Raw genomic sequence first — 23312 nt, forward strand, 5'->3', positions numbered from 1 at the left:
CAGGAGTCGGAGTAAGAAGTCCTTCAGCTCAACATTATTTTGAAATAACGGCTTGCGGTATAGACATGCTTTTTGTTATTTCGGAATAATGTCCATTATTCCAAAATAATGCTGCCGTGTAGACAGAGCCTTCATGATTTACCGTGTCATGCAAGGAGTCAGCCACCAAGCAGAGAACGGGCCCCAGGTCCTAACGCTTAGTCGAGCGCTAACCACTGTGCCATCCTGTCTCCCAGAGTCGTATGGCCAGGTCAGAGTTAGCTGGGTCAGAGTGCAGCGCTCTGGCCAGGTGTTTGTAGCAGCAGCCACTGCTGTTTGAGTTCCTCAGAAACTTGGATCTTAGATTCCAGTAATCCCACTTTGGTTTGGTGGCTGAGCGTATCAAGCGTAAAGCACGTTGTTGTGGTGGGGAAGGGTGGCGTTGGAGCGCCCCCTACTGGCCCATTGAGGACCAGCTTAATAATGAGAATAAGCAATGCACCTCTTAAATTTTGAACTCTTGGAGCCCTGATTTGTCAGAAAAGAGTGATTTCCTGCTGGCTACCTCTGGGCAGGTCTCCATTCTATGGTACATCCAAGCTGGTAAACATTAGACAGTGACCTAGGGGGAAAGGTGTGGGTGGGTGGGGTCGGATTGTCAGCATCCTTTCTGTTTACAGATCAGCTGTCATACTAGAGGGGTCCAGACCGTTTAACGGGATCCCTTTGCTGAGTACTGAAATGCAGCTTCTCTGAGTTCCACACTGCCTTGTGGCATATCTGGGGGCTATGTCGGCATTTCATTCCTCTCTCTTGAGAGGAATACAAATGCAGACACCCAAAATTGCAAATGAAGCAGGGATTCAAATATCCCGTGCTTCATTTGCATAATTGCGTTATGGCGCTATTTCGAAATAGCTCTATTTTGAGAGAAAAATGGGGTTATTTTCGAGGGAAGGGTTTTATCTCGAAATAACCCCGTTTTTTCTCTCAACATAGCACTATTTCAAAATAGTGCCATAACGTGATTATGCAAATGAAGCGTGGGATATTTAAATCCCCGCTTCATTTGCAATTTCGGGTGTCTGCAGTTGCATTCCTCTCTCTCTCTCTCTCTCTCTTGGAATGAAATGTAGACATACCCCAGGAGAGGACGTGAAGAGCCACTAATGGAGCTGGGATTTAGACAGGCCGAATGACTCCCATTGTAGGCACAGATTCCAGTTCCACAATGCGGCTGTTACATTCTGGATGCTGGCCTCCTTCCCGGTGGAAGAGTGGAAGCACTGGCAGTATGGCCATGAAAAGAAAAGGAGAGCATTGCATTGTGTGATGGGGCACGATGGTGTGAAAATCTTTCTCCTTGATAGCTGCTGCACTGAGTTGTTATGTAGATGAGGCTTAATCTCTCTCTCTCTCTCTCTCTCTCTCTCAGCCGCTCTCCATCGCCCCTGCAAGCAACGGAAAAAGAGAAAGAGAGTCCCACTGAACTGGCAGAAAGGTGCCTGCGGGAGTTACTGGGGAGAGCAGCTTATGGTAACATTAAGAACGCCGTCAAGCCTGTTCTCATGTAAGTTACTGGATCGGCTGGTTATCCCTCCACCCTGCCTACAGCTGTCCAGTGCTGGGCACTCTGGCTAGCTGTGTTCTCTCTTCCCCTTTTGCTCCCCTCCTTGGGAGCTTTTGCATTACTGATACTGAGCAACAGTAATGTTGCTGTGACTTAGTGAGGCTTGGTCTATGCCACAGTTAAGTCAACGTAAGGCTGCTTATATCGACCTAACTATATCAGAGTACGTGCTGCCGACTTGTTCCTGCCGACGTAGGTGTCTTACTACACTGAAATAATAATTCCACTTCCACAACAGGCATAGGGTTTAGATCGTGCGGTCAGGGCGACCCGCAGCCCCTACAGACACTGCGCTTCTTAAATCGGCTGTTGGCTGTCTTGTCAGTTTCGTGACTCTGGTGGAGCTGTGAAATTGACAAGAAAACGGACTCCTGGCACCCTGGGGTCCCAGGTCCCCACTCCCCACTGAGAGTACAACCTCTGGCCAGACTCTAGTGCAGACCAGATGAGAAGCCTTTGACAGCTGCCCTGCAGCTCCTGGTTGGGAGGCGGGGAGGCAAGAAACCCAAGGAGCAGCTGCGCTTCTGGCCGGGAGCTTCTGGCCGGGAGCTTTCAGCCTCCCAGACTGCCCCTCGTCAGTCGGCAGAAGCGCTGCTGGTGAAGACATGTGCCACTGACAGAAGGAGGGTAGTGCGGACGTCAGCCATTGCAGTAATTACTGCGCTGCCTGTAAGTCAGCTTTACATAGGTCAGCTTTAGACTGCAGCGTAGACCTGCCCTTAGTGTCTCTTTGTATGTAATGGAATCATGTGAACGACCACGCTGGGTCAGATCAACGGTCCATCTCGCCCAGCGTCCTTGGCTTCCGGCAGTGGTCAATGCCAGGAGCCCCAGAGGGAGTGAGCAGAACAGGGACTCCTCACGTGATCAGATCTGCTCAGCTGTGTGTCATAAACCTTAGCCTGCTCATGGGGAGTGGAGATTCTCCTTCCGCTCAAGTAGCAGTGGGGGTCAGGACAAGCTGAATTCCATCTCTGCCACTGGTGTGAAGTGGCTGCAGAATGACCGCTCTGATGTCCTGCAGGAGGTGGGTTTGTTCCAGTTCCTAGGGCGTTGCCTTTTTCCCAGCGCTGTATACAAGTTGGGTCATCTCTTCCCGACAGCTACTTCCTCTGGTGGGCAGGTACGACCACTAGTCCGAGTTTATTGGGGAGGGAAACCGAGGCTCAGAAAAGCAAAACGATCTGCCCATGGTGTCATGGCTCCTTCCCCACACTGGCATGATAAATGCAGAAGTGGGGGCCAGCAACTGTACCCCAAAGCCTTATCTACCAAGCTTTGGTATAAAACTTCCCTCAAAATCTTAAAAACCTAGATTTTGGGAATAAAACTTCCGCTGCCACCACCCAAATATTAATAACGAGATTAGGAGAAAGATCATTTGGGAAATCTCCCCCCTATTATAAAAATCAGGACACACAGTAACCAATGCCAGGTTAATAAAAAGAAAGGAGAAAACTTGTATTATTACAACAATATTCCTGTTGCAAGCATAAGGATCAGATGGAAAGGTAACAAAATATACTCATGGAGGAATTACACCATGAGCTAGAACTTAGTTAAAAAGAAAAGCCAACCATCTCTTAAGCAGCACCAGATATCAGATCCCATACCCAACCCTTAAAACAATAAAACCTAACGAAACTACCTAAACTTTACCCTACTTACAGAAAGTGAAGAATGGTTTCTTGGAGAGAGAGAGAGAGAGACATGCTTGTCCCTCCCTGTAGCTGCAGAGGACTTACCCAGAGAGACCAAAGGAGAAAGGAAAAAACCCAAATTCCTTTGTCCCAGTTTGAAAGTCCCACCTACATTCCTACTGGTCACTCCACCTGGCTAGGTGTAGTTAACTCCTTAATCCCCAGGCTGTTGGCTAACCCTCATAATTGTGACACGGTTACAGAGGGAATGAATGACAGAGCTGGGATGAAGACCCAGGAGTTCCTGGTCCCAGCCATGGAGGAACACCATAAAGTGAATACAAGCTGTTGACTCACCCCTGAAATTGAACAGCTCCAGAGCCTGGGAGAGAATTAGGGAAAATGGCGGTCAAATGAGTTCTTTATGGGCTTGATCCTTAGCTGTCAGACTGCAATTCCACGTCGGCTCCCCCTTGCGGTCTTTGTCTTTCGCTTGCTGGTGCTCCTTGCTGTGTCTGCTTCTGTGTCACCTGCCTCCCACGCAGTTTGTTTGCTGTTCTCTCTGAGCAAAGGGAAAAGACGCCTTTGCTGGCCGTACAGCAAAGCCTCTGCAGTTGCTAAACTCACTCTTCTCTTTCGTCTCTCCCTGAAGCCATCTAGACAACCACTCGCTCTGGGAGCCAAAGACATTTGCTATTCGCTGCTTTAAGATCATCATGTACTCCATTCAGGTGGGCATTCGGTGTCATTTCAGTACTGTAATGAATTGTGTGTGTGTGCGTGTGTGTGTGTGTATGTGTGTGGTGAAGCTAGAAGGACCTGTGACAGCCTGAGTAATTATTGCAAATTTGTTGTACTCTCTGTGAAACTGTGTGGGTCATTCCCTGTATGTATAAGCACAGAGATTTGCTAGCTGAGGGTTCTTTGAAAACTAACTCAGCCTATACATACTGATGCCTTGTCCTTTCATAGCCCCTTGAAAAGATGGGGAGGCTAGTTACTGCCGCACTATGGATGGGGAAACCAAGGCACAGAGGGTAAGTGACTTGCCCAAGCCAATGTCCATACAGTGCAGATTAGAAACCAGAAATCCTGGTTCCCAGACCTGTGCTCTAACCACTAGATCATACTACTGCCATGATGTACCTGTGGCACTGGTGACTGATCCTAAATTTGTTATTCGGTCAGTGGGAGTTTGCCTGAGCCGGGACCGCAGGATCGGGGAGTACAATGAACCCTTGTCCTGCTGTTTTTCCCTTCTCCCTCCTTTATTCATTAGATTCGCTCAGAGCCCGGTGCAGTAAAAAGTAATAGCTCCATGCTCGGCTGTGTGTTGGGAGCCTGCCCTGCACACTGGAGATGAGCTAAAAAGGGCTATGGGGCTGTGTGATGGGGTGGAACTAAGCCCCAACGCCCCCTACAGGAGGCTGGAGGCCTTTCCACACCCCATCCCAGTGAGAGGAGCAGAAGAGAGGTCCTCCAGGCAGGATAGAGTGGCCCTCTCTGCAGCAGCCAATCAGGGCCCAGCAGAGCAGTATAAAAGAAGCTGCTAGACTAAGGCCTGGCAGTTCCTCACAGGAGCTTGACCCAGGCAGTTCTAGGTACTGACTGGGAAAACAGCAGCACTATGGACAGCTCCAAGTATAAGCTGAACTTTAGACCTGGGTGAAGCCCAGGTCCAGTGGCCGAAGACTGGCCACAAGCTGAATATAAGAACTGATAGCACCGTGGGCATGGCTAGTAAGATCCTAGCCTCAGAACCTTGTGACCACCAGACAAGGCAGCATCCGGAGGAGGTGACCCGGGGATCAAGGAGGTACCAGATGGCCAAGCAAAGAGCTTACCCGACACCCCTCGGCCACAGAGGGGCACTCACAAACGGGCGGACCCCGTTACAGGCGGCTGGAGTGCCCAGGAATAATTCAGGCTGGCACTTTTGAGGTGCTCATGTAGGAGTGATCACATGGCTGCCCGCAGTGCAGTGTGCTCCCAGCTGAGCCTGTTTGGGCAATGGGACCATGGCCCTGTCCACTTCAGGGAGCCGGTGCATGTGAAGTTGTTAGCAGGGGCTAAGCCTCCGATTGGGAGTCTCACCAATCCCTTGGAGTCAACTTCTAGAGTCCTTCCTTGTGCATGCACTGGGGAGTGGCGGAATAGGGCCCTGAGATCCTCTTGTCTTGGACACCCAGGGCTCTGCAGCTATAACCAGAAGTTAAGCTAGGGACTCCGATCCACAATTTCTGGATTAGGGGAGGGGTTACCTAGGCAGAGGTCAGTTACCCGACTTAGAATTTGGGCAGGACCCCAGGGCTAACTTCCCCCTTCTGTGAGCCAATAATATGTTGCTCTAGAGGACTGTGTGTGCACATGGGGGAACCAGAATACAGTTGGACCCTCTCCCTTGGGAGCCATTCTCTGTCAGTGTAAAGCAATGTCCCATTGCATTAGGTGGTACGGCAGCGTGGTGTAAAACTTTGCCAAGGGAGCCATTGGGAACGACATGTTTCCAGCTTGCTGCCTTCGCATTAGTGCCTGTCACAGCAGAAGGAGAAAGGTGCACAAACTGTGCAGACAGGGGAAAACGATACAGATCAAATTCTGCTCCCCGTCACTCCCACAGAGCCGCAGCGGCTTAGCAAGAGATTGCCTGGGGGGTAAGAGAGAGGAGAATTTGACCCTGTGTAGGATATTGGAAAGATACTGGAACAAATTATGGAAGAGTGTTTGTCAGCAGCTGGAGGGGAATAGGGCTAGCAGCTATAGCCAGTGTGATCAGGAACAGATCATTGCAAAGCCAAATTTCCTGGTCACCGGCCTAGTGGATAGGGGAAGCTGTAGATGTGATATACCTTGATTTCAGAGAGTAGTTTTCACTGGTTTGCTATCCGACATCCTCCCAGAGGAGTCTCACAGGGTTCAGTCCTGGTGCCCGTACTAATCAATATTTTCCTTAATGACTTGGATAATGGAATAGAGAGTATTCAGACGACACCATGCTGGTAGGGGTTGCAAGCGCTTTGACAGACGGATTAGAATTCAAAACAACCTGGATAAACCGGAGAACTGGTCTGAAATCAAAAGATGAAATGCAGAGAAGACAAATGCAACGTACTTCACTTAGGAAGGAAATATCAACAGCACAGCTACAAAACGGCGACTCACCGGATAGGAGGTGGTGCTGCTCAGAAAGATCTGGGACTTAAAGGGTTACAAGCTGAATCGGAGTCAGCAATGTGGTGCAGATGCAGAAAAGGCTAATGGCACTCCGGGGTGTAGGAACAGGAGTGTCGGATGTGAGACACGAGAGGCTGTTGTCCCGCTCTGCTCGGCACGGTTGAGCATTGGAGTAGGAGCACTGAACCCCGTGCTGGGTGCCACCTGTTAGGAAAGATGTGGACAAATTAGAGAGAGTTCAGAAGAGAGCAACAAAAGTGGTCAAAGGACCTACGAGAAAAGGTTAAAAACCCTGGGCATGTTTAGTCTGGAGAAAGGAAGCCGATACGGGGGGCGGGAGGTGGGGAGGGGTTGTAGGTGATCAGAGATGTTACCATCATCTCTGTGCTTGCATCCCAGTGAAAACAGATTTGTGTCTGGACTGTTATGTCCCTTCCTTCCTTCTCATGTAGCCAATGTTCTTTTCACCTAGCACGTTGGTTATTTATCTTCTTTCCCCCTTGCACGGCTGGGCTAAGGGCGAGGAAGGATGGCTTGGCAGTTAGGGCTCTGGGTGTGGTGACCAGGCTTCAGTTGCTAGCTCAGCGACTGGTTTCCTGTGGAATTTTGGCCACATCACGTAGCAGCCCTGTGCCTCAGTTTCCCATTTGTGCCCTGCCTCACGGTGCAGTGGTCAGGATAAATCCCTTAGATCAGTGGTTCCCGGCCTTTTTTATACAACAGACCAGCAAACCCATTCACAAACTCTTGGTGGACCAGTAACATTTTATTTGCATCATTATGGTAATTAATGGAAAGCGGTCCCGTGTTGTTTTACATTGCATCTGTACGCACACAATATATTTTGTTGTAATGGATCAGAGTTTGCAGATAGCTACAACATTGTGTTAAAAGAATCTTTCCTTTCGTATCTTGAGCCATTAACACCTATGTCAACTTTGATTGAAATGTGATCATGCAAATGTCATGAGCTAGGCCTTTTGTTCTGCCCTTAGCCCAGAGGGAAACAAGTTAGACACCCCAAACTCCCCTCTATCTCCACCTCACTGCACTAGTCCCCACCCCTGGAGAGAGGGAGACGCACACAGCTGGGCCCCCCAGCCCGCACGCCCCACATGTGAACTGGGCAGAGCGGCTCCTGCTTACCTGGCACCCTGGGGAAGGCATGAGCAGCTGCAGCATGAGAAGCCAGGATGCTCCCATCCGCCTCCAGGACCAGGGGACCCACATGGGACAAATGGGAAGGTCTCACATCTTTGCAGGGGGCCTCTATCAGCAGCCAGGGCTCCCTGGTGGTCTCTCTGTGGCTCCTTTGGCAACAGTTGGGTCCGTCCTGCCCTGGTTGCACCACTGCTCCATGCCAGGGGAGAGGAGCTGGACTAGACACTTGGCTGCAGGGGCAGAGCAGCCTCCAGCTTGCTCCCCCGGCAGCTCTTGCCTGTCAAGGCATGGGCGTGGCCTGGCAGCTGGGAAGCACTGCATTCGATACTACAGCGATGGGGGCAGAGAGGTACCTGCGGTGTCTGTGTCACTTTTGTTTCGAGTTCGTTTTGATTCACGTCTCTCTCCCGCCAGCTTAGCCCTGCTGTCTCTGGGGAGTGCTTGTCTTCATTGCATTTTTTTATCTTGTAAACAGCACAATGCCCATTGTCTTTAGATTTTATACAATCCATTTTGTACAGCATCTAAATGCCGGGTGCAAGTCACTCGCCAGGGCCCGTTTGAAGGATACGCAATCAGTACGTTCTCCCTTCATAAGTGCTCATGTTTAATCATTTATTGGACCAACTCCAGTTGGGGGGAAGAGACACTTTCAAGCCACACGGCGCTGTCCTTCCCGTCTGAGAGAGGTTCTCAGGGCGTCAGCTAAATCCAAGGTGACACAGGGGCTGTGTCTACATTGGCACCCTTTTCCGGAAAAGGGATGCTAATGAGACACTTCGGAATTGCAAATGCCCCGGGGATTTAAATTTTCCCCGGGGCATTTGCATGAACATGGCTGCCGCTTTTTTCTGGCTCGGGGCTTTGCCGGAGAAAAGCACCAGTCTAGACGGGGATCTTGCGGAAAATAAACCCTTTTCCGGAAGATCCCTTATTCCTGATTTTCAGTTGGAATAAGGGATCTTCCGGAAAAGGCTTTATTTTCCGAAAGATCCCTGTCTAGACTGGCGCTTTTCTCCGGCAAAGCCCCAAGCCGGAAAAAAGCGGCAGCCATGTTCATGCAAATGCCGCGGGGAAGATTTAAATCCCCGGGGCATTTGCAATTCCGAAGGGTCTCATTAGCATCCCTTTTCCGGAAAAGGGTGCCAATGTAGACACAGCCAGGTAGTTTAGCAGGAGGAGTAAGCACATATTGCAAGGGACCTTGCATTTAGCTGTACCACTGGAGGACCTCTGCCGGACCTGGACAGGAGCTCCGTGTTGGTCGAAAGTAGGGATGTCAATACTCCTTATAAAAGTTAACCAGTGAACTATGGAGGGCTGGGATCCCGCAGTTGGGGCTCTGCCAGCCAGCCCACCATGGGCAGGGATCTCCTCCATCCTGGCCTTCTGTGGGTGGGGCTGTTTCAACCCAGCTGGGCCCGCAGGGCTGGGGGCTGCTCTGGTTGGTTGGCCCCCCCCGTGCACCACAGCTGGGGGTTGCTCAGGCTGGCCTGCTGCACCATAGGTGGGGGCTGCTCTGGTTGGCTGGACACACCGTGCCACAGCCTGGAGGCTGCCCTGTCCGGGCCCACTGCACTTTGGGGAAAAGGGGGGTTACTCCGGCCAGGCCTGTCGCAGTTGTGGTCCTGCCGGCTGGGCCACTGTGGGTGAAGGGCTGCTCCGGCCGGGCCTGGCTCTCTGGTTAACCGGTTACTGGGTAAGCATGCTGGTAAGGCTAATGCTTACTGGGAGACTGGTTAACCAGTTCAACTTTTACAACCCTGCTCGAAAGTGTCTCTCCCTTTTCCCCTCCGTCTCTCTTGCTGTCTGTCTCTCATCAGCGCAAGTTGGTGAGAGAGAAGCTTTCAAGCCGCACAGAGTTTCCCTTCCCGTCTGGGATTCTCAGAGCATCAGCTAAATCGAAGGTCAAGTGGATAGTGTAGCAGGAGGAGTGAGCACCTTTCTATTGGGTATCTAGAACAGCACCTGAACAGACCTGCTAAGGCACCAAGTTTGTGCCTGGGTCAGTGACGGGTGGTTCCTCACACCGTCTGTTCCCCTGCGCCTCTGCCCAGATGCGGTCTGTGTGAGCGTGTCTCGCTGTGCTACCAGCCTCCTTCCTGGCGTAAAGGAGCATCTCCGTTAGCTGGAGCAGCAGAGGCTTTTGGTGCTGAAGATCCCTGGTTCTGTCCCCCGTCGGCGGCCTGTCATGCCTGCCTGCCTGTGGCATGCAGGGAACGATTGGCCCAGGTGGGTGAGTGTAGTCAGGAGTGACGTGTTAAATTGATCACTCACAGGTGTTAAATTGAGCTCAGTGAGTCCCTGGTGGCAATGACTTTATCCGGGCTGTAGGTGGGCGCAGAATTTGGCCTGCTGTGGAATTTTCCGCACACAGATGTCAATAGTTCCGTGCTGTGGGTGTGCTTTTTGAATGGCCTCTACTGTGTGGCCAGGAACGGGTCAGTGAAGAAGGGATCCTTCTCCATGGTGGGGAGGGTTTGGGGGGCTGGCTGTGAGGCCTGGAATTGAGGATGATTTACCAGGGACCTGGAGGCTTGGGGCGGTCTGCTGTGGGAAAGCAGGCTGGATTCTGCCCTCATGTGAGTCTTGCACTGATGTCAGAGGCAGGAGTTTCCCCCTTGGAGTTGGCAGGCCTGGCTTTTGCGGATGGGGGCCCGGCCCTGTGCTCCGTGTGAAACCCCCGTGACTCAGGCAGGAGCTGTGAACGCACACCCAGCTTTGGGCCTTGCTCCGGGGGCCAGTTCATTTGACCCCAGAGAGCGCCCCCGGTCGGCGAGCTGGGAAACGAGCCGCCGGGCGGTCAAGCAGCTGAGATCTGCCTGGCTCACCAGCCATCTGTCTCCCTGCTTTCCTTCTAGCCGCAGCATTCCCACCTCGTGATCCAGCAGCTCCTGGGACACCTGGATGCCAACAGTAAGAGCGCGGCCACCGTGCGGGCTGGGATCGTGGAGGTCCTGTCGGAGGCAGCTGTCATCGCGGCCTCCGGATCCGTGGGTAAGGAGGGGACCCAGCGAGCCTCACAGTGTGGCGGGGGGATGCTGACGTGCAGGTGGGCGGGGAGGAGGCATTTATTTTTTAGTGGAAGCCGGAAAGGAGCATGAGAGACTCAGTGTCTGCTGGGACAGCCAGTGGGAGCTACTTCCGAGGGGATCTTCAGCACTTCCCCTTCTTATTCCGTCTCCTGGACGGGTCAGTCGCTCAACACCGCCACCGGGGCCGCTCTGGAGCTTGGTGCCTGCCCTGTCTTTCCCCTTCTCTCCGGCCACTAAGTCGGCATCTGCCTTTCTGGGCTTGAGCTCCCGGCCGGGTGGAGATTTCCGGCTGGCCAGGGCCGGCAGCAGTGACGGCTCTGAGAGGCGCTGTGCTTGGTTCTCAGGCGCAAACCTCCGCCCTGCAGTGACCGTCGGCATTTCTGTCCGTTGCCTTCTGAGAGCGTGGGGCGAGACGGGGCATTGCCGCGATGCCGGCAGTCGCCCCGCACGTGGCACGTGGCACGGGCCGCGGCGCCAGCGGGGGAACCTCTGCGCACCACGGAAGGGAACGCGACAGAGAAATTGACCGTGGCGTGGCCGATCGCTGGGGCCCGTGGGGCTGTGTCCTCGGGGAACGGCTCAGCCTGGCTCTGGCCCTGTGGGCGCCAGCTCAGAGAGCCGGACCTTGCTGAGCCATGTGGGGAGAATGGTGCATCCGAGGTTTGTTCTGACTCCCGGCTGGAGCAATCTCAGGGGGCGTTTGGAGAGGCAGGCTGCCCAGCAAGGCTTTTACCTCTGCCGCCAGCTCCTTGCTCCCGCCTCGGGCAGCAGCCACGCTCCGTTGTCCCGGGTGGGATGAGGCAGGAGCCCGTAATATCGCTCGAGCCCAGCTGGCTTTATGGGCCAGTGGAGGGGCTGGTTTACGGGCTGAGCTGAGCACGTGCAGACAGGGATTATAGGCTTTAAAGGATTGGCGCCGGCATTTGGACAGCGCAGCCGTCTGGATCCCCAGTGCGCCACGCTCCTGCTTTGGGAGGCAGAATCGCAGAAGCCTGACCGGAGAGGGGTTGTTCCTTGTGCTTAGCACTGGGGGGCATAGACCCAGGAGTCCTTACTGTCCTGGCCTCCTGGCACCCTGCACCACACAAAGGCAGATGAATGTATTCTGTCTGTTCATCAGACTCTCTTCTATCCTGGGTTCCTTGGGGCTGTGGGTTTCCTAGCTCTGAGCTCCTGTGTCTCCAGCACACCAGGACAGAGAGCATGGTGTCTCAGCCGGGTCTGGGCGTTGAACTCCGAGGGTCAATTCCCAGCTCTGGCACTGTCCCGCTGTTAGACCTTGGGTAGGTTACCTAACCCATCTGTGCTTCACTTTTCCTATTTGCAAAAAGCAGCTGATGAGACGGGGTCGTAGAACAGGATAACGAGCAGGCAGGATATTTGAGAAAGAGGTGCACATAATCAGGATTCCACTGTGCTTTGCTTTTGGCTACATTTCCTGCCTTTCCCTCCATCTTTACTGTGCCTTTCTTTCTTGTATGTATGTTCCTTACAAGTGTTTTCTGGCCAGAGGTGCATCAGACACACACTGGCCCTGGGAGAAACTGGGTAGTTGTTAACGGCCTGACAGGAGCTCAGCAGGATCTCTGTGCTGAGCGCCTCGCCAACACACAGTGAGAGATGCTCTCAGGCCCAAAGAGCTGGCAAGCGAAATAGATGAGAGCAGGGCTGGGAGAGGAAACTGAGGCATGGCTCAATGACGTGAGTTGCTCAAGATGGATGGCAGAGCTGGGAACAGAGCCCAGGTCTCCCAGTAAGCTCTGTGCAATACTCCCAGCATGCTCTGTGCAATACTCCCAGCATGCTCTGGGCAGCTCGGTATGATCCTGCGCAGCTCCTCTAGCAAAACTGCCGGGGCTTCTTCCGTAGGCAACGTGGTTGGTGCTGTCGGTCCCTTAAAGAGACAGTGACCTGGAGAAGAGCTCGGGGTGGCTAAAAGCATGTCTCTCTTCCCCACAGGAGTCGGTCTCCTCCGTCACCTCGTCTCTCTAGAGTTTGGTCTGTTCTCATGTGTCCTTGTGAGGCTCTCACATCCCCGTGGTATCTAACCCCTCCAGTGGTGCAGTCAGTGGCATGACCGCACAGCATGCGTGCCAGCTGTTCTCTTGGCCTCTCCCAGGAGCAGCAGTGCTTGCAGTGGAGTGACTGGTTTGGTAGGGCTGTGGGGGGGTTGGCTTCCGAGAAGTCGTTCTTCCGCTCTACTCTGTGCTGATTGGCCTCACCTGGAGTATTGTGTCCAGATCTGGGCACCGCATTTCAGGAAAGATGCGGAGAAATTGGAGAAGGTCCAGAGAAGAGCAACAAAAATGATGAAAGGTCTAGTAAATGTGGCCACTGAGGGAAGACTGAAAGAATTGGGCTTGTTTACTTTGGAAAAGAGAAGACTGAGAGGGGACTTGATAGTGGTTTTCAGGTACCTGAAAGGGTGTTCCAAGGAGGAGGGAGAAAAATTGTTCTCCTTGACCTCTGAGGTAAGGATGTTGAAGACTAGTCAAGTAGTCGACTAGCCAATAAGCATTTGCTTATCGGATAGTTTTTTGACTAGTCAATAGGCACTTCTGCATTCCTCCTTTGAAATGTACAAAATCCCCCACTGGGGCTCTTGAACATTTCAAAGGAGGAATATGGAACTCTGTGAACAGCCCGGGGCCAGTGGGAAGTTCTGCTGACTCCGGGCTGCACGCAGGTGTCTTCTCTGAAATGCTCAAGAGTCCCTAGCGGAGACTCTTTCAAAGCCATGGAGCCCAGGATCAGCCATGGGCATTTCAAAGCCATGGAGCCCAGGATCAGCCATGGGCATTTCAAAGCCATGGAGCCCAGGATCAGCCATGGGCATTTCGAAGCCATGGAGCCCAGGATCAGCGGGGGACTCTGAGTCTCGCGCTGACCCAGGCTCCATGCTATGCTTCATGCCGCTAGGAGCCCGGGGTCAGCTGGGGACTCCCCAGTTGATCCCGGGCTCCCTGCGGCATTTCCCAGCTGACCCCGGGCTCCTAGCGGCATGCAGCATAGTCCCCAGCTGACCCCGGGCTCTGGGTCCTCCCCCCCGATTCCCGGGTTCCATGGCTTTGAAATGCACCTGCTGGAGACTCTTGTGCATTTCAAAGCAGGTGCCTGCGTGCAGCCCGGAGTCAGCGGGACTTCCCGCCGGCCCTGGGCTGTAGGAGGAGTTGTGCATTCCTCCTTTGAAACGGACAAGAGCCCCAGAGTACATTTCAAAGGAGGAATGCAGAAGTGCCTATTGGCTAGTTGATGGAAATTCCGTCGACTAGTCAATTAACCGTATTTTAACATCCTTACTCTGATGATAGGACAAGAAGCACTGGGCTTAATTTGCAGCAAGGGAGGTTTAGATTGGACATTAGGAAAAACTTCCTAATGGTCAGAGTGGTTAAGCATTTCATAAATTGCCTAGGGAGGTTGTGGAATCTCCATCACTGGAGATATTTAAGAGCAGGTTAGACAGACACCTGTCAGGGATGGTCTAGATGGTGCTTGGTCCTGCTGTGAGGGCAGGGGACTGGACTCGATGACCTCTCGAAGTCCCTTCCATTCTAGCATTCAGCGATTCTAGGATTAACCCGGGTGTTGCGCTGTGTTGGAGCGAGCAGGCCAGAGAAGTGCACCCTGCGTTCGGAGCAGACGGTGGGGAGGTGGTCTGCAGCTCCGGGGGAGTTCCCTGCAGTGTCATGTGGGGAGCCATTACTGTGTTGTAACCAGGCTGCATGCAGACTCTTGTCACGACGTTCCTGAGCCGTGCCGGCCGGGGCTTTCAAGAGCGCTCAGCGTTGCCCCAGATCTCTGCCCTGCACCGAGTGCTCACACCCGTTTGCTGGGAGCAGAGCTAGGCTGACGCTGAGCCTGTTTCGAAACCCCACCCACTTCCTCCCTTGGGCCCTGGCCTGTTAGGACCTGGTCTACACGAGAGCTTGTCCTCATCACTGGTACTGCCCGTCTCCGTGGTGGCCACGGATGGAGCCGCTCCGGGCTGGGCTTGCTCCATCGTTTGGGTTGTCTGGCGTGATCTGTCCAAGCATTGCTTGTTGAGGGACCTGATTTTTTTTGTGGGACGTATCGGGGTGGGAACTTTTCCCCAGAGGCCAGACTCCTCATTGAGTTGAGTTGGGTCCAACAAGGGCTTGGGCCCAAATGACTAACAAATCGGTAGGATGGTTGGTTCCCTTCTGTGCAGGCAAACCCCAGACGGTGCTTTTGGAAATGATCCTCAGTGTGGGGTCTGTGCTGGTGCAGATGCGAGAGGTGGGAGGCGAGGTTCAAACTGGGAGGGGTGAGTCGGTGGTGTCCACCACAGCCCTGAGCTGTGCTCCCGGTACGCTAGGCACTTGTGCGGCCGCTCAGGAGAGCTACAGACGCCACCCAGCTGATTAGCAGAGTGCCCACCACTAGGTTTGTGTTTCTATTGGTGGTGCACATTCACACATGCCTCAGTGCACAGAGAAACAATTATTCCGCATAGGGATGGAAAAAATCCGCACATGGCTGGAATGGAGTAGAGGGAACATCCCCTGAGCCTGGGATGTCAGGTTGTGCCCATGTTCAACTGGCCCTTTCTTTCTACCCCCTTTCTTTCTACCAGTCGGGGCTGCGTGTTCCAGTAAGAGCAGCAGGGCTGGCTGCATGGAAGCAATGGGCTGTATTAGCTAGACTGCAGGCCTGGGTCTCTGGAGAGCTGAGTTCAATTCCTAGCTCTGCCCTGGGTCTGCAGGGTGTCTGGCCAAGTACTTTCCTGTCTATCAAAGGGGGCTAGTGATACTGACCTCTAAGGGCTCAGTGTGATGATATATGCCTATCTGTCTCTACCCCCTCAGGCCCGACAGTGCTGGAAGTATTTAACACCCTGCTGAGGCAGCTCCGGCTGAGCATCGACTATGAGCTGACGGGCAGCTACGATGGGGCCGTCGTCAATACCAAGATCAAGGAGCACGAAGAGCGGATGTTCCAAGAGGCCGTCATCAAGACCACAGGTACGCAGGCTGCGCGCTCCATCCTCATTGGCCGGCCGGGGCCCGCTCTGCTAGGAAGGATGCGTTTGGACCAGGGGCTGTCCTTTGCTGCTGCTGCTGGTCGGGTTGGACACTGGCGATTGGATGGTTGCGAAAACCAGAGCCGTCCAACGAGAAACGATCCAAATCTCCTGCCCACAGAGCAGCACAACGTGCTAGCCCAGGAGGGGCCAGGCGTCTGGTGCCCAGGTCTAATTGATGTTCCCCCAGACTGTCAGAGTCTCTCTAACACTATACACCAAGACAATTTAATTTTAGCCTCATATGTGAGTCTACTCCAAAGCCCACAGACTCCCATTGACTTAGGATCAGGCTCTATAGACCAGTGTTTCTCGACCAGTGGTCTGAGCACCCTCAGGGGTACTCGAGAAGTCTGGGGGGTACGTCAACAGAACTGAAATGTGGAGAAAACTGAATGTTTGTTTTAAGTTTTATTATTTTTGTACTTTTTACACCTAAAAATGTCATCACCCGCCCAGCTACAATTAAGTTGTTTAAACAAATGTGTTGCAATGGTAGAAAAAAAAATGTGTGTGTGTGTGTGTGTGTGTGTGTGAAAACTGTAGGTACTGGGGGTACTTTTTTTTTAAAGGGGTACTTTATAAAAAAAGGTTGAGAAACACTGCTCTAGACAACAGGGATGTGTAACAGCGGCATTGGGAAATGGTTAGGGGGAAGTAATATCAGAGCTGTCTAACTGAATGATCGTTATGAGCAGTAATTGCTGATTGCAGATCCCAGTGGAGTTCTTTTAGAACAGCTTGTTTTCCAAATCAGCCCTATGGAAAACACAAATCCATGAGTTTCTCGGGATGGGGGGGGTCTATTTCTTTATCCTGCCATCATTTCATTTATGTCTGATGTGTACATTTCCTGGAGGGGTCAATTGACTTCCCATAGGTCATGGATGCTTTGGCAGAAATTTGGATCCAGTTTAAATCATAAGTAGCCCTGAACTGGATTCAGAGGGGTAGTCATGTTAGTCTGTTTCAGCAAAACCAGCAAGGAGTCCTGGGGCACTGTAAAGACTCTTTAAGGTGCTACAGGCCTCCTTATTGGGTTTTTTCCCCCATGAATTGGATGGATCTGTCATCTGGGTTTGTGTTTTTCCACGTAGGACAGCCTGGTGGAGGGGTGCCCGGACAGGAGGGGCCGCAAATCAGGACTATTTATGCAGAATAAACAAATTATTGAAAACAAGGAGTGGTCCTGTGGCACCTTAGAGACTAACCAAAATATATAGAATCATGAGCTTTCATGGGCAAAGCCCACTTCCTCACATGAGCTGGAGTGGAAATAACAGAAACCAATATTTATTTATATATCTGTGGCTATATCTATATCTATGGATATAAGTAGTTCTAGGTTGTCTGCAGTTTGAACTCCGGCCCCCTCACCCCTGTCTTCCCTTCCTCCACAGCAGGGATCCTGCGCTGGCGTTTCAGCCCTCGCCTCCCCGCCCTCGAAGCTGGAGCACCAGCACTGGTTTCCCTCCTGGCCTGACACCCTACCCCCACTCTGCCCCTGAACCCACCCTTGCTCCTGCATCCTCCCTGCTGGCCACACTCTGCACCTTCCCTTGCTCCTGCTCCTTCCCCCCAGACAGACACCCAACTCCTAGCCTGCTCCTGCATCCTACCTCCCACCCTGACCTTGCACCTTCATCCCCTCCTGCATCCCACCTCCCACCCAGATCTTGCACCCCCATCCCTAACCCACTCACTGGCAGCCCACATGTTGAACCCTTCATTTTTGTCCCCACCCTAGATCCTAGTGGGGTCCACAAAATCCACTCACCCCAGAACCCCATAAGAGTAAATCCAGCCCATAGGAAGCACTAAACCTCAGTCCTCTCTGTCCCTCCCCCTCGCCCTTTGGGGCTGGTGTGCCAGAAGAGTGAGATATCTCAGTTGAGGACCACATCAGTAAGGATTGGAAGTTCTGGAGGGTTTTTTTTGCTTCTCACTTGTGTGGTCCCCAACTGATTTTTCTTTGGGTCAATGGCTCCTGACACAAAAAAGGTTCCCCACCCCTGCCATAAATAAAGAAAACATTGAAACTTTTTGTGTTGGACATAAATTAATATTGTACTTTATTTAAAATGAAGTTTGATAAACTAACATGAGAAAGTTAAAGCCCTTAATCTGTTTAATAATTTAATATTTCCTTTCTTACCGATTAAATTAAACCGTTCTCCTTAGCTGCAGCACTAGCAAAATGGCTCAGGTGTAATTATGTAATTAATGGTGAATTTCCATTAACTATTAGTGGTCCACAGGAAATGTTTGCATTGAGCCAGCTAGGCCAAGGGCCAAAAAGTTGTATGAGGAATAAGGGTTACACGTAGGGTATTTCGAAATAGCGGCGGTCCGTGATTATGCAAATGAAGCGCAGGGAATTCAAATCCGCGCTTCATTTGCAATTTCGCTCAGCTGCATTTGCATCCCTCTCTCGAAAGAGGGTGCAAGTGTAGACACACCCTGAGAGACTAACAAAAATATATAGCTAGTATCATGAGCTTTCGTGGGGTGAATTGAGGAATAGCCGTTTCACTTGGCTTGCAATGACAATGAAGGAGCAGCAGAGGGCCGCATCTGCCCACAGATTCCCACTATGCCTCATCTCAGAGGCTGGACACAAGGAATTGCGGAGAGATTCCGGCTCTAGGCAGAGATTTTCCCTTTGCCCTGGTGCGCTTTGGGCGCTGTGTACGGAGCTCAGAATTTAACAGCCCAGCCTTGCAGAGAGGTGGGGGGCGGTGGAGGTAGGAAGAAGGGACTGTGGGCTTGAGCTAATGAGGAGCTACCAGCCTCCCTGCAGGTCTAGGCTTCTGCCGCAGGCTTTACGCTTCTGATCCAGGTCCGCCCGTCACTCAGAGCAGTGGAAGGGTAGCATGTTGCCTGCTGGGCTGGTCCGTCTGCCTTAGGAGCCCACGCCCGGTGGAGGTGGGGTGTGAGTGTCGGGGAGGGTCATGCAGGGAGACCATAAAACCCAAGCGAGGAAGCTGCTACAGGCCACTGCTTAAGCTCCTCGGGGCTTGCTCTCTGCATCGTGCATGGCCTGCGGCCAGCGTGTCTGCTGCATATCCCTGGCAGGCTGGTAGCCAAGCTGAGCTGCCCTGCCGGGGTGGCTTCTCCACTCATGGTTCCAAGCACACACATGGGAGCAGGAGCGATTCTGGCCAGACAGGCCCTGGCGCTTGCTGTGGCGGGATGTACTGACCCCGACTGGCGACCCTGGAGGCGCACTGCTCTCTTGTGCCCTTGCCAGGATTTCAAGTGCTAAATGGGGTGCCCCTCCTGTTCCCCTATTCCTCTGGGTGGCCCTCCCTGCGCCCTGTATCCCCGCAGGCACCATGAGCCTGAGAGCTGCTAGGCCCGTGGCTGAGTGGAGCAGGAGGTGCTGGAGGATGCTGCTTTGAAGGCTGCTTCTGCGGGCTGGGTGCTGATTACAACGGGCCTTTCCCCTGATTTTTTGCCCTCTGAGTAGCTAACGGGTCCCACTCGAAGCCCATCAAGACCGAATTGAGCTGGGTGCTGGTGACGAGTTACTCAAGCTCCGCCCCTGCGGTGACATAAACCCCTCCCACCAACGCCGGTGGGCCGCCCCCGGCTTCCCGCAGGCTGGAATAGAAGGAGGAAGCCCTCCCTGCTGGTGCCAGCCCCACGGTTCAGCCTGGGGGCTGTCTGCCAGGCGTGTCGTGTCGTGGGGGAGATAAACGGACTTGCCCCCCCTGTCTCCAGCTGACTGCCGAGGGCAGAGGTCGGCGCATCCGCAGGGGGAAGGGGAACTGTCTGTGTGTTCCTTCTGCCTGTCGGCTCGACCGTCTTGCCTGCTCTTAGCGCTGTCTGTCTTCTCAGGTTCCTTTGCCAGCACCCTCCCCACCTACCAGAAGTCGGAGGTCATGCTCTTTATCATGAGCAAGGTCCCGCTGCCTTCTCTGCACCACGCGATCGAGGCTGGGAAAGCTGGGTGAGGGCGAATTTCCTTCTCTTCTCTCCCTGCCCTTCCTGCCGAAAGGGAGCCTTGCTCGGGTGACACACTGGAAGCTGGTCAAGGATTGGGTTTGAATTTGCTCCAGCAGGGACGCCTCCCCTGCCTCCTCTGGGACGTGCAACGCACAAGAGTTTAGTTCACCCCTGAGTCGTTGTGCGGGAGAAAACACCATCCACCACTAGGCCCCAGGTTCAAGTCTAGGCCCCGGTGGCTGTAGCGAGGGCCAGGCCTTTATGAATGAGCGGGGGAGCTCCCTTTCAGCTCTTACTGGATGGGTGCCCATCGCCGCAGCCGGTCCTCTTAGCAGCAGAGACGCCAGAGAGCGAGTGAAGGCCCATCGGCCCTGCTCTCTCGCTCAGTGCTTGGTGCATGAGGGCGCTGGCACAGCCATTTCAGTGATTGTGGGCTCCGAGGACTGTGATCTGCCATTCTCTTTGTCTGCACTTGCCCTGCCAATTCTCTTCCAAAGCCTCTCTGTGGTGCAGTCACGGAGGCACGAGAATCCAGTGTGTCACCTGCAAAAGGCTTCCCTCTTCCTTCTCATGCCCTGCTGTATGTCTCTGACGACATTGTCCTGGGCAAGAGAGCTTGGGGAGAGCAGAGCTTTAATAACAATGGCCAGACGTGGTCAGACCAAAGGTCCATTTTGCCCAGTAGCCTGTCTTCCAACAGTGGCCAATGCCAGGTGCCCCAGAGGGAGTGAACACAGCAGGGTAGTTATTGAGCGATCCATCCTGTCACCCTTTCCCAACTTCTGGCAGTCAGAGGCTAGGGACACCAGAACTACCGAGGGACTTTTTCTCTAGCTCTTTTTTGAACCCTGTTGTAGTCTCAGTCTTCACAACATCCTCTGGCAAGGAGTTCCGCAGGTTGACTGTGCATTGTGCAGAACAGTACTTCCTTTTGTTTGTTGTAACCTGCTGCTTATGAAATGCTTTAATGCTGCATCTCCATCCTTCCAGGCAGGCTTGCCACAGGAGAGTAGTTGTGTCATCAGAATTAGCCATGTAGGTTTGATGGACTGTTCTGCTAGAGGCTGGAAGCATGCACAGGGCTAGGGCTTCAGGCAGGAGACTCCTGGCCGGTATTCCCCTCCCTGCCACTGACTTACTGAATGACCTCCCATGGAAGACAGTTTCCCGTCTCAATCTGGGGGAAAATTATCATGGTTGCTAGCGGCAGCTTGGAAATTAGAGGCCGCTCTCCTCCCCTTGAAGTAACTGACTCCATAAACACACATGTAGAATAGTGATAGAGATGCAGCCGTGTTAGTCTGGTGTAGCTGAAACAAAAAACAGGACGATGTAACACTTTAAAGACTAACAAGATGGTTTATTAGGTGATGAGCTTTTGAGGGCCAGACCCACTTCCTCAGATCAAAAATCTTTTTTTGATCTGAGGCAGTGGGTCTGGCCCACGAAAGCTCATCACCTAATAAACCATCTTGTTAGTCTTTAAAGTGTTACATAGTCCTGTTTTTTGTTTCATAAACACACATGTGCTAGTGTAAACTCTTCTCTAATTTATGGGCCTAGCTCCTGGGGCAATAAAGGGCTTGAACCTAATCCCCGAAGCCTGCATTTCCAGTTCTAGAGAAGTGTCTCCTTTCCTTCGGGGTGTGGATTATTCACACCCCTGTGAGCCGTAGCAGTGTTCCCAGTGGAGATTGGCCCCACGTGGGGACCTTCGGATTTACCCCGAAACATTCAATAATGACAGTCTTGGTTTGTGCCTAGTGACAGAGCAGAATGAATACATTACGCCCTAGTGACTAGTGAAAAGCAGGCGTGTCTCCACTGCATGCAGTTGTGTTGCACGGGTACGAGACAAAAGTGATTTTGGAATGAGGCCTCAGTCCGGAGTGCTTGGCTGGGCAGTACCGGGGAGGTGATTGCAGTACAAACAGCTGCTGTGTGCACGCTAAGGAGGGAGAGGAAGGAGCCAAGGGCGTGATGTTAAGGACCACGCGGACTATAGAGCAGAGAGATCTTTCTGACTAGGGAATAGTGCCCAGTGTTAGTGCTGCTGGTGTGGCCAGGGTTGCTTGAGCCACCAAAGAGGCCTGCCTGGGGCACAGGGAAATATCCCACAGGGAGCCCTGGCGGGGGAATAGACTTTTCCATCTCAGCCTGTTTGGGATTTGCGGACGTCTCTTTTCCGCGCCGGGGTCAGCGTTTGTTTTTGCCCCTTGCAGGGAGAATCGGAATCGCCTGACTCAGATAATGCTGCTGAAATCCCTCCTTCAGGTACGAACGGGTCCTCTGAGCAGACATGGTTGGTTTGGGAGCGAAGTCTCAGCACAGGGCTCCCCCTAAGACAGCTGGTGGCCAGCCGGCGGGTCAGCCTGCGGGCCCTCACCAGTCCTCAGCAAGGCTTGAATGGACACGGGGTCTGATTGCTCGCTCTCGTGCGAAGAGCAGAGCCCGGGTTGGTCGAATACGCCAAGCCAGGGACTGGCTGGGTGGCTCCGTCGTTGGCGCATTGCTAAGCCACGCGGGTTTAATTTACTTGCTTTTCAAAGCTAGAGATGCTGGTAGGTTGCAGGGGCAGCCCTGGCCTGTGTGCTGGATTGGTGGCTGCAGTGCTTCAGGTGTTTTCCCCACCAGTTAACATCATCCTCCACCTTGTGCGCCCCGCAGGTCTCCACGGGTTTCCAGTGCAGCAACATGCTCACGGCCCTGCCCAGCTCCTTCCTGGACCGGCTGCTCTCCGCCGCCTTGATGGAAGACGCCGACCTGCGTCTCTTTGTCCTCGAGATCCTGATCAGCTTCATTGACCGCCATGGAAACCGGCCCAAGTTTTCAACCATCAGGTGCGTTGGTGTGTGTCACGCGGAAGGGCCGTGGCTGGGACCAGCCTCCAGTGTTACATCCCAGGGCCGGGAGCCAAGAACAAGGAGCTCCTGCCGCTGATTTCCTCTGGGATGCTGGACACCAATCGTCCCGTGCCACGGTTTCCTTTTCTGTAAAACGGGGATTGATCCGTGCTGTCCTCACAGGGGCTGTTGTGAGGTTTATTAATTAATGTCTCTAAAACCCTTTCGAGATGAAACCTTTCTAGTCCACCTCCTCCTGCCCGTATTCATGTCACAGAGCCTAGAGGCTCAACCAAGTACTGCAAGTATTAGGAGCCTAAGAGTGTGTCTACACAGCAAAGTTATTTTGGAATAATGGCTGTTACTCCGAAATAATTATGTGAGTATCTACACAGCAATTTTGTTATTTTGAAATAATTTCTAAATAACGGACGGCTTATTCCGACTTCTGTACACCTCATTCTACTAAGAATAGCGCCTATTCCAAAATAGCTATTTCAAAATAAGGCGTGTGTAGATGCTCCACTGCTGCTATTTTGAAATAGCCCTTCACCAGGGCCATTCTAAATTATTCCTCCTGCGGCTCTACAGCTAGACAGCACATCTACATCAGGGGAGCCTGCTTTGGACTCATTTTGAGGCTTCTTTGCAGTATAGACGTGCTATTTTGAAATAAGCTGTTTTGGAAGAACGGTTCCCGAATAGCTTATTCCGAAATAACTGTGCAGTGTAGATGTAGCCTCAGGCTGTGTCTAGACTACAAAGAGGGATGTAAATTAGGCAGATTGAAATTGCAAATGAAGCTGGGATTTGAATTTCCTATGCTTCATTTGCATAATGGCAGCCGAGCGTTTGTTG

The 23312-nt window shown here is 52.8% G+C and overlaps 1 protein-coding gene across 9 annotated transcripts in view; it reads left to right on the top strand.

The window, feature by feature from the left end:
• The window catches only part of EFR3B (EFR3 homolog B), a 159556-nt gene that overhangs the window by 115668 nt on the left and 20576 nt on the right, over positions 1-23312 (top strand). For all 9 annotated transcript variants that reach the window (XM_006116729.4, XM_075923305.1, XM_075923304.1 and 6 more), the window contains 7 exons: positions 1415-1549; positions 3902-3980; positions 10446-10581; positions 15449-15604; positions 19504-19615; positions 21834-21885; positions 22279-22451. In XM_006116729.4, the coding sequence (XP_006116791.1) occupies positions 1415-1549; positions 3902-3980; positions 10446-10581; positions 15449-15604; positions 19504-19615; positions 21834-21885; positions 22279-22451 (843 nt within the window). The remainder of the gene's footprint in view (positions 1-1414; positions 1550-3901; positions 3981-10445; positions 10582-15448; positions 15605-19503; positions 19616-21833; positions 21886-22278; positions 22452-23312) is intronic.

The sequence above is a fragment of the Pelodiscus sinensis genome, chromosome 3 (assembly GCF_049634645.1).
Source record: "Pelodiscus sinensis isolate JC-2024 chromosome 3, ASM4963464v1, whole genome shotgun sequence".
Lineage (NCBI taxonomy): Eukaryota > Metazoa > Chordata > Testudines > Trionychidae > Pelodiscus > Pelodiscus sinensis.